General features: G+C 40.3%; 1 protein-coding gene across 1 annotated transcript; it reads right to left on the bottom strand.

The window, feature by feature from the left end:
* Positions 1-1045: 1045 nt before the first annotated feature.
* LOC308304788 (15-hydroxyprostaglandin dehydrogenase [NAD(+)]) lies at positions 1046-10441 on the bottom strand (the record flags this gene model as incomplete). The annotated part of the gene is made up of 6 exons (XM_080749418.1): positions 1046-1213; positions 1465-1541; positions 2745-2841; positions 6951-7057; positions 7471-7594; positions 10349-10441. 6 exons carry the CDS (start codon positions 10439-10441, stop codon positions 1046-1048), a joined length of 666 nt encoding a protein of 221 aa, XP_080605544.1.
* Positions 10442-10654: the final 213 nt, after the last annotated feature.

The following is a 10654-nucleotide window of genomic DNA, read 5'->3' on the forward strand; positions in this document are numbered from 1 at the left end:
CCCAAACCTAACCCTTACCCTAACCTCCGTGGGGTGAGTCGCTAACCCTCCCGACGCTCCGTTGTCGAAATGATGGTTGTTCGAAAGAGCCAGCTTTCTCCCATATGGGAAGTAAAGAGGAGAGATGGTGCCTTGCTCTTCTAGCGTATGACTGAATGTACAGTATTAACATTAATTGAGGTTATGTTAATTGAACCGGTCTGTGCTGGCACATATAGTAACACCTAAATGAAACTCGCCGACAATTAATGTTAATATAACAGCTTCAGCTGTGTGTACCCACCAAAATGTTTGCTGTGAAAAGGGTCTATGGTATTAATCAAACATAAGCATGTGACAAGAATGATAGACAAGTTCATGGATACAATGTACATACTCAAATATTTTCCTCTAATTCCATCCAACAATTTATTAATAGTAGTGACATCGCTCCCCTCTGTCTGAATGGAATAACTCAACAGATGGCAGGATTGTCAGAACTTGGTGGGAATGATCAGAAGAGGTGACATAATCAGCCATATCGCAGGGACGGTGAGATGTAGAAAAGTTAGCACTCTTTTAGATCAGGGAATTTAGCATAACGTGAACCGCTTGTCAGCACAAGGAGGGCATCTCCAGTCTTGGTCTCATCAGTCACAAGCTGGAGGAAGTTTTTGGATACTTCAGAGACCCTAGAAAGAAAATGTGTTATTAGTTGTAAGTGTGTTACACTGTCCACTAAATTCCTATGCATTTAGTTGTAGATTCCCCAAAAGAATACAAACAAATAATCTGTTTTACTGATGAGTCATCACTTTTCACAGTTTTGTGGGTCGGGTTTTAGCCCAAGGAATGACTCATCACTAAATCACAGTTTTGTGGTGGCTGTTTTTAGCCCAAGGAATGTTTTTCATGCAAAACAAATTGCAATGGACCTTCTAGCTGTGAGGCAACAGCGCTACCGACTGCGCCACCATGCCCCCTATGAAGTAGATATTTCATTGACATACAAGTGATCCTGCATGACTGTAAACACTGTATACTTTAAGACAAAATAAAAATAAACTCACTCCAACATCCCAAACTTTTCCATCAGGTCTTTGGTTACGTCACACAGATGCGAGAATTGGCCCAATTTTTCTGGTGAATGCAATGCGGAGACAAGATCTGTTTGAATGAAACCGGGGCAAAGGCAATTGATCCGTACGCCATAGCCTGATATGGTAGAGGCAGCCTAATATTACAGACAAAGACAAAGAGACAGACACACAAGATTACGAATTAGAATCAGGTGCTTGTCTTCAGATTGTCACTGACCCGTTGCAGTGACAATCACCTTGAACAGTGAATGACCCAGCCTGTTCATTTTCACCACAGATGTACGATGGCACTAAGAAGTGGAAATATTATTTGTGATTTGTTTTCAAATGCACATACCAGTATAGCTATGGTTCAACATCATAATGAATACATTTTGTAGCTTACCGCCATCGCTCGAGTGAAGCCTACCACTGCATGCTTGGTGGCTGTGTATACTGGAGCGGTCGGTAGAGGACCCAAACCTGTAGAATGGAATATCAAAGACTTCATGCACCGAATCCAAAGTCTGAAATCCATCAAGGCAAACAGAATCATATTCTCGCAATCATGTTTTGTTACATAATCAGTATTGAAATGGTCTCCTGGATATAAGAGTACACTTGTATTTAGTACTGGTTATTTGGATATATTTGGTTGTTTGGAAATGGATATTCCTGCAATAGGATTAAATCAGTAAATTACATTTTATTCAGCCACCCATGCCCTATCAGAGTATGGATGGCTGAATACAATGTCCAATGCCTGCTTCAATCAGCTATCAAATATAACTTAAAGTCCTCCACCACAAAACATGTTCTTTGTACACCCAGTGAACTCTAATGCCCTGCTTAGATTGGCATTCCAAATCCAGACCAAATCTGATTTCCTATCCAGATTGTTTTATGCATGAACAAGGCTATGGAATGTGATTCAAATCTGATTTGCAAAAATAAGTTACCTTCCTTCATTTTTTTTTTTTTTTTTTCTGTTCGGACTGCATACAAATAATGTGACTCCAATCTGGATAATGTATAGACTACCAGTCTGAACAGGGTCTAAGAAGCACTCGTCTCACCTTTGTTCTTTGATTTCTTGTGTACAGTTGAGTCATAGTGGAGGATGAGGGCTACTCTGCACTTCCTCAATCTGAGCAGGCTGTGTGATTCTATGCACCATGCTGTAGATGGCTGTCTCAGTTTCTCCTTCTCAGGGCTCTATTCTTGTATTCTGTACTGTCTCCTCAGCCTCATTTCATGTCCTTACTTCTACTACTTACTGTGTGTTTAAAAAAAAGCTTACATATTAAGTAATGAGTTACTTGTGTCTGCTGAGCGCTGTATCCAGGACACACAGAAATAACAGGACACACAGAGTAAGAGTGTGTGTGAGAGAGATACCCATTACACTATTCCTTGGAAAGTCAGGAACTACAGAACCAAATGCAAAGGGAAAGTGGGAAAACAAAATCTAAGCGGATTACAACGTTTCGACCAGTGCGGTCTTCGCCATCGTCTGATAGTGTACCTGACGAAGACCACACAGGTCAAAATGTTGTATTCCGCCTGAAAATGTTTTCTTGGACCATATATCATCTTAGAACATACACCATATCCATGTATACTCAAAATAAACAATGTAACCCCCAGGTAACTGCTTCTGGTTGAAACTGAACCAATATGATGTACCTGCCATAGAGGATGTGTTGATGATGACCCCTCCATGACCTCCAGTGAGTTTGCTCATGTGTTCCAGGGCTATGTAGGTCCCTCTCACAACTGCATTCTGCAATATAAATATATTTTTAGTTTACATTGCCTTCTGGTTTAACAGCTTAGATCATAAGAAGTTTCATCATGCATCTGCATGCACTATACAATTGGAGAAGGTAGATGATCTGCCAATTGTACAGTAGTGAAGGGAATTCACTACAGTCCTGTTTCACTTAAGTGGACATCCTTGGCTAGATTCTGTCTGATACCTTAGTCGGGGGCATTAAGGATATTTCGCGCTAATCAGTCTAAAAGTGCAAAATTTTGCACAGATGTAGCCCAGGGCATAGCTAGGGCGCCCAAGTCGGTGACCTTCAGTGTCGCCACAGCGGCCAAATCAAGTTGGGCTCCCATTGACTTTCTATACAGGAGGAAAATACCCAGAAAAACGTTTTTCTGGGTATTTAAGTAGGATCTGAGGAGTCTAACTAGGGGTTTGTCATGATGCTGAATCCATTGCAAGCATTTGTTTTGCACAAAAAACATTCCTTGGGCTATAAATGGCCTCAGAAAACGATGCATGCATGGGTGAGCATTCATGTTAGTCGGAGGCCTTAGGGTTTTTTTTCTCGTGCTAATCAGTCTAAAAGCGCCAACTTTTGCACAGATGTAGCCCAGGGCATGCTCTAATGATTTAGCTAGGGCGCCTGAGTCGGCGACCTTCGGGGTCGCCACCGCTCCAGAAAACACCCACAAAACTCTGAAAAGTGATGACTCATCACTTTTCATGACTAAACCATCATTTTCTGGGGCCATTTGTAGCCCAAGGAATGTTTTTTGTGCAAAACAAATGCTTGCAATGGATTCAGCATCATGACAAACCCCTAGTTAGTTAGACCCCTCACATCCTACTTAAATACGCAGAAAAAAAACTGTTTTTCTGGGTATTTTCCTCCTGTATAGAAAGTCGATGGGAGCCCAACTTGATTTGGCCGCTGTGGCGACCCCGAAGGTCGCCGACTCGGGCGCCCTAGCTAAATCATTAGAGCATGCCCTGGGCTACATCTGTGCCAAATTTTGCGCTTTTAACGCCCCCGACTACCTGTGTTGCATGTCCTCCTGCCCTCATATTCCTGTCTCAACAATTTAAATGAAAGAAAAAAGGAAAAAACAAAAAAAAAAAAAACACTGCATGCATTCATTCATTAACTCACTGAACGCCATAAACGTCTTATACGTCTTTGGACCTCGGTGCCATAAACGTCTTTTACGTCTTTTTAATTAATCAAAAGTTTTATCATTTTTTCATAATTGTAATTTCAAAAAAATCGCTCTAGAAGTTGGCCATATGCCTCCGTGACCTGAGCGATACGGCCGATTTGACTGTAGCACCAGTGTAACACAGTCCGGCGGAAAATCGGTATAGCCGAAGATTGGTTCCGGCCGTTTAAATGTTATCTAAAACGTTCGTTTATACACTTTCCCGTGCATCCCTGACGAACTATAAGTACTCAAAAAACGCAGAAAATTCTCAGGATTCCAGCGGTGCCATCCATTCTTCTCTACCTATCCTTGATCGCGATCGCCAGGGTTCCGAAGTGTGTTAGCATGCTAGCTAAAAGGCCTGGCCAAAATGTAAACAACAGGCCCAAACCAAAAAAAAGATGGACGTCTTCTTCCTTCTTCTGTTAGTTGATCAGATAGTAGGAGACCACCCTCTGGTGGTTTTCAAATGGTATTGCACTCCAGATTGCACATAGGGCCCATCACAGCACACACATATGATGATGATCAAGACATCTTACACATGTTCTATTGAAGCCCAAATCTAATGATAGGATATATATATATATATATAAATATACATGTTTTCCTTTGTAAGAGGGGTAGTGTGGCTTTCGATAGAAGCATAGATTTATATATGTAATTTAAGTACAAAATATGATTTTGGCCCCCATAAAAAGGCAAAATTAAGCAAAATGGCTGGCACCAGTTTTGTAGATTTTGAATAAAGGGTGGCATTCACTGAGTTAAGGTTAGTCAATATGACATAACTCTGCATGATTGTCGATACAAGTGAGAAGAGATATCTATTTAATCATAGAAAATTACTGAGAAATATCCCTTATTTTAAGTTATTTCTTGAGACAGTGTTGCCAAAAATGCAATAATTGCGACCGTAGGTCCGCAGTTAACTATGAGAACCATAGAACCAAAGATCAAACCCTGGATATCTGTGACATCACATTGTGACATCACATTCAGTCCTTGTCCCTTGTATGCCCATATATGGAGATCCCTGATGTACAGTTGTACAAAACATTTCAGTAGAACTGCTAATCCAACCAATATGCCCATAAAAGGAGACAAGGACTGAGAGACAGATACTGACACACACAAACGCATGCCTGGGGTCTCACAGCACACAGTTGGTTCAACAGACAGGGATCTCCATATATGGTCATAAAAGGGATTGTTTGTCAGACGTCATAAGACTTTCACATAACGAGTAACCGAGTAAGCATGTCTGGGGTCTCACAGCACAGGTTGGTTCTACAGACTCCAACTTTTGCACACGGATAGCTCAGATTTTTGCCTATGTTCTTAGCTGCTTCCCCTGCCGTTACTGTACTTGCACAATGTACAGTTGTATGAAAAATGTTTTTGTAGAACCGGCGATCCAACCAATATGTCCATATCTCCATCTACATGTATCTCCATATACAGTATGGGTATCAGGGATCTCCATATATGGGCAACTGGTACAATATATATTAATAATGAATCTCGTTGTGTGCGAATTCCGTCCTGCGCGACCTCGCCCTATGCGCGAAGGGCGAGGTCACGCTTCGCCCTTAGGTTTCTTACTGGTAATAATAATGGCTGATTTAAGCTGTCAAACTCTAAGCCAAAAGGGTGATTTGGCCCTATGAACAGCAACCATTTTGATATGGTATCAATTTTGATATTTGATATTGGACCACTTCTTATCACAGGTATTACTCATTCATTCTGGTCAAACAAGCCACCAGAACCACGGTAAAACAGTGAAGTGGCCTTCGCCTGATGGTCAAATCTGGGATTGCATACTTCCGCATTTAAAATGCCACTGCGCATACTTCTACTGTTTGAAACCCTAGTGTGCCGGCTGCAAGACTGCAATTAAAATATTTTTGATTTTGGAAGATACACCATCCCAATTGAAATCTCACGCACGTCATATGTTTACTGGTGCTAGATCCCGCGATTTTGGTATGAAAACTTGGGAAATATTGTGTGGCTTGTGACGATCGGGTCAAATATTTAGTTCAGAGACCATTGGCCTAAAGAATGGTTCAGAAGCTGTTTTCACGTTCACCCTCCCATTGGAATGAAGACTGCAACCTGCTTCCCGTTTCCTAAAAAGGCATCCGCCTACTTCACACAGATACGGGAAGTAAACGGGCTAGTCCCAGTTGGGCGGTGTCCCAGTTGGGTGGTGCAGCGATAAGGCGGTGGGGGAGCCTTTCCAACAGACTGTAAAGCAAGCGATCTTCATCCCATTCATGCGTTTATTGTGCGCTTGCCCAGGCCTTACGGCCAGGGCATAAATATAACGATTGCATTCACCACGGCTTCGTAACCGCCGATGCACGCCTATGCTACCCACACAGCACACACACATAGGGAAGCTCCGTCTTGACATGTTTTTTTTTATCTTGATCTTAATTATTGATCTTATTATTACTAACTACTATCACGAAGCTATGGCATGCAGCTTCCTGTAAATAAACAACTGTGCCTGATACAGTAACATTCTGTCTTTGAGTCCTGTTGCAATGACCAAGGTTCAAAGGTTATTTATTTCCGTGAAGTTGCACTTGCTGTGCGGCAGATATAAACAGAACTGAAGTGAACACACACAAACAAGGACTCTGCTCTGTCTCTCCCCCTGAATGTTTGTGGGGATGGTTGATTTATCCAGTGCGCATTGATTAATTTGATGGACAACATGTGTGTAGTCTGCTTAATAAATAAACCATCACTCACCCTGCAATAACAAATGAGGATTGTGTGAATTATGAAATTGCTAACTCTGGTCCACTATGGACCAGAGCTGTACTGCATATGCATGTAGCTCACATACCACTGCAACGCGTCATGATCACAATCACTCATAGTTCCGTTTTCTCATGGTCTTACAAGATTTATGGAGATTGTTTTCTCCCAGCTAGTCTCATTTATGATGCCAGCATTGTTGCAGACAATGTCCAATTGTCCAAAGGCGTCCATAGTATTCTGAAAGGCATCTGTATAGATAAAGACAAACAATTAGAAAATGAAAATTTTAGGTGAAATTGGGCTTTTAAACAAACACACGCATAGCCTGCAGGCTCTACCACTCTCTCCAGCGCTTGACAGAAAATACATTTTCAGGTGGGGATACCAAAGAAATTGGAAGTGATAAGAAAAGCAGAACAATAAAATTGAAGCTAAAAAATGATCTTTTGTAGGGTTCCCTTTCATTGCATCCCGAGCAAAAACTATTTCATGGAACATAGAGCTTTAAAAACAAAAGAAAAAGAATGGAATGGATATGTTGGCCAATGGTAACAAAAGAATATACATTTGTGCCACAGGCTCTTCACTGTTTTCACCTCCTCTGAGGAAAGGATGAAGCAGGTGAATAATGAATAGGCTAATGATGTAGCCTATAGCCTACCTTTGAGTTGTGATTCTGACTCAACATTACAGGACAGGAACAGCGTTTTGTCTGGTCCATACTCTTTATCAAGGTCTTCCTTTAAACTCTGTCCCACCGATTCATCCAGGTCCACAAGAGCAACCTAAAATGTTATACATAATAGGTAGATAGCATAAGCATGGGTCTTCATCAGGGGTTCCTAATATTTCACCCCAAAATGACTTAAAAGTACCCTGACGGTTTCCCCATCCACTGCCATTCATTCGGGTCCCCAACCAGGGCCATGCATCCGGGTCCCCATCCGGAATCAAAGGGGGTACATTTACTATATTAAATCACATGTTTGTCTTAGGAATGCGACAAATACAAAAAAATATGATTGAACTCAAGTCTCATGGCATAAGTAATCAAAAGAAAAAAGTCATTTTGGGGGTGAACTACTCCTTTAATGTCTGAAAATATACCGTAACACTCATTTTATTAGCTAGTGTCTGTCAAATTACAATTATATGAGATACATAAATAAAAGTGGTTCCTGTGTAAATAAGCTGTAAAGCTTACTATGATCTCCTTTTAGTTGACCTTGTACCAGTAATTTGTGCTGTCATGAAACTACCTTTTTCCATTGCAAACTGATAACTCTTCAATCAATCAATCAATCAATCAATCAAATCTGCAGCATGAAGCCATTATATCTCCCAATGGTCAACACACATGCAGAGAGACAATCAGCTATACAGTAGTGTGCTAGCTTTGCAAAAAAGAAGAAGCAACAACTCTCATCATAGTCATGCGGAAATTCGGAAAAAAGGCCTTCTATAAGCAGGTTAGAGGCATTTGGGGGTAAAAGTGGGGAACCAGGACATTTTACATAATTCAAGGGTGCAGAATCTGAAAAAACTGGTTCCCAATCAAAACTTTGAGTTTTTGACCTTCTAATTCGCATAACAAAGTGGCTGCCGAATTGTACATTTTGAACTATTTATTCAAGCAATATTTCTCTTTCAAAAAACTTTTCATCATTTTATCATATAATCAGGGTTTTGCAAACACCCAGGACAGTTTCTGCAGTTGCTTGATTCAGTTTAGATTTAGATATTTGATATTCATTTTATCAGACACGCCCCCTTCCTATACAAACCCATTGTAATTTGTAACTTCAAACTCCATTTTAACCATGATAGATTTAATGAAAACACCCGTCCTCTGCCAACATACAAAATGTGGAATGCCCTGACTGACACCATCCATTACAAGATGTAGATGACTGGTTTCTTTTAAAACGGGCCTGAAAAATCATCGACCAGGAGACCACAAGAGGAGATAAATGCAATTTCCCATAGAAAGGAGGTGTCATTCACTGCCGCCTCCTTTGTATCCACCAAATACCATGCACGCCATTTGGCGGCTATTCGCCCTCTGGCTATTTGGAAATATACGTTATGTAAAACATTAAATATTAAATATTTGTTTAAGCAACATAAATTTAATGCACAGCACATGTTGACAACCTTCCTGAGGGTAAAACACACTAAAGTTGAGCAGAATGTTATTGATATAGTTATATTTCTGCCAAAGAGTACAAGCTACAGTTGGTGTTAAACATTCCGCTTAGTGTATTTTATCCTCAAGAATAATCCAACATGTCCTGTAAGTAGCCTTGGGAACCAACCATTCCAGAGCAATGTGGCCCATAAATAAACACTCGTGACGTTTTTCTGGTGACTCCTGACGCCTTCCTAATACATGAGCAGGTTGTGTTCTTTCGATAACTCCTTTCATTTATTTTTAATAATTTATTTTTTGTATTTATTTTTCATTTTCCCAAATAATTATTAAAAAGAAACTAAAAAAGTTATCGAAAAAACACTGCCTGTTCGTGTATTAGGAGGGCGGCAGGAGTCACCAGAAATATCCCTTTTAAATAAAAATAAAACATTTTAACCATGATAGATTCAATGAATACACCCATCCTTTTTTTCTGGTGACTCCTGATGCCCTTCTAATACATGAACAGGCAGTGTTCTTTCAATAACCTTTTTAGTTTATTTTCTATAATTATTAGGGAAAATGAAAAAAATAAAATACAATTAAGAAATTATTAAAAATAAATGAAAAATGTTATTGACAAAACACAGCCTGCTCACGTATTAGGAGGATGTCAGGAGTCACCAGAAAAAAGGATGGGTGTTCTCATTAAATCTATCGTGGTTAAAATGGAGTTTGAAGTTACAATGGGTTTGTATAGGAAGGGGGCGTGTCTGATAAAATGAATATCAAATATCTAAATCTAAACTGAATCAAACAACTCAAAAACTGTCCTGTGTGTTCCCAAAAGCTTGATTAGACGATAAAATTACTAAAGGTTTTTTGAAAGTGAAATATCCCTTGAAGAAATAGTTTAAAATTGACAATTCTGCAGCTATTTTATTACGCAAATTAGAAGGTCAAAAACATTTTGCTTGGGAACCATTTTTTTCAGATTCAGCACCCTTGAATTGTGTAAAATAGACTGGTTCCCAACTTTTACCCCAAAATGCCTCTAACAATCACATTTTTCAGAAATTCCACAAGACTATCAAGGGGTCCTTGGCTTGGAACGTTGAAGACTCCTGCCATAGGTAACATCATAGAGGCCTACGCCCTACGCCCCAGTAGGCCAGTGGGCTACCATCAGTGAATAAGTGGAAGATACCTGACAAACATTCTAATTTACAGTAGGCCTACACCAAACTGACTATCTTACAGGTAGGCTATAGTGGCATCATTGTTTACAAAGTAAAAAGCATTGATATAGATAATACAAACAGATCCCCCCTCCCTAAAACTGTATCGCTTACAAATAGAAGACTAAATGAAATTTCATTGACATTCCTGACAGAGGCAAAAGTTTTACCTTGGCACCGTTTTGAAGAAGTATCTCTGAGAAACCTCTTCCTAAACCACGGGCTGCACCGGTCACAAGAGCGACTTTACCATCTAATGCCATGTCGTCAAAGCAGAGCAGAACATAACAGCAGCCCGAAGAGCACAAAACTATCTTTTATGTCATGATCCCAGGGCCAGGAAAGACTAGTCTGCACTTGTAGACAAACCACTCCCATTGGAATGTGGAAGGAAGCTAGCCCTTGCGCAATAAAGTGCTTTCAGGGACAAAAAACAGATGATGCACTCAAAGCTTCACATCTGATTGGGGCGCGAG

The sequence above is a fragment of the Nannobrachium achirus genome (genome assembly GCF_963921795.1).
Source record: "Nannobrachium achirus genome assembly, chromosome: 19".
NCBI lineage: Eukaryota > Metazoa > Chordata > Actinopteri > Myctophiformes > Myctophidae > Nannobrachium > Nannobrachium achirus.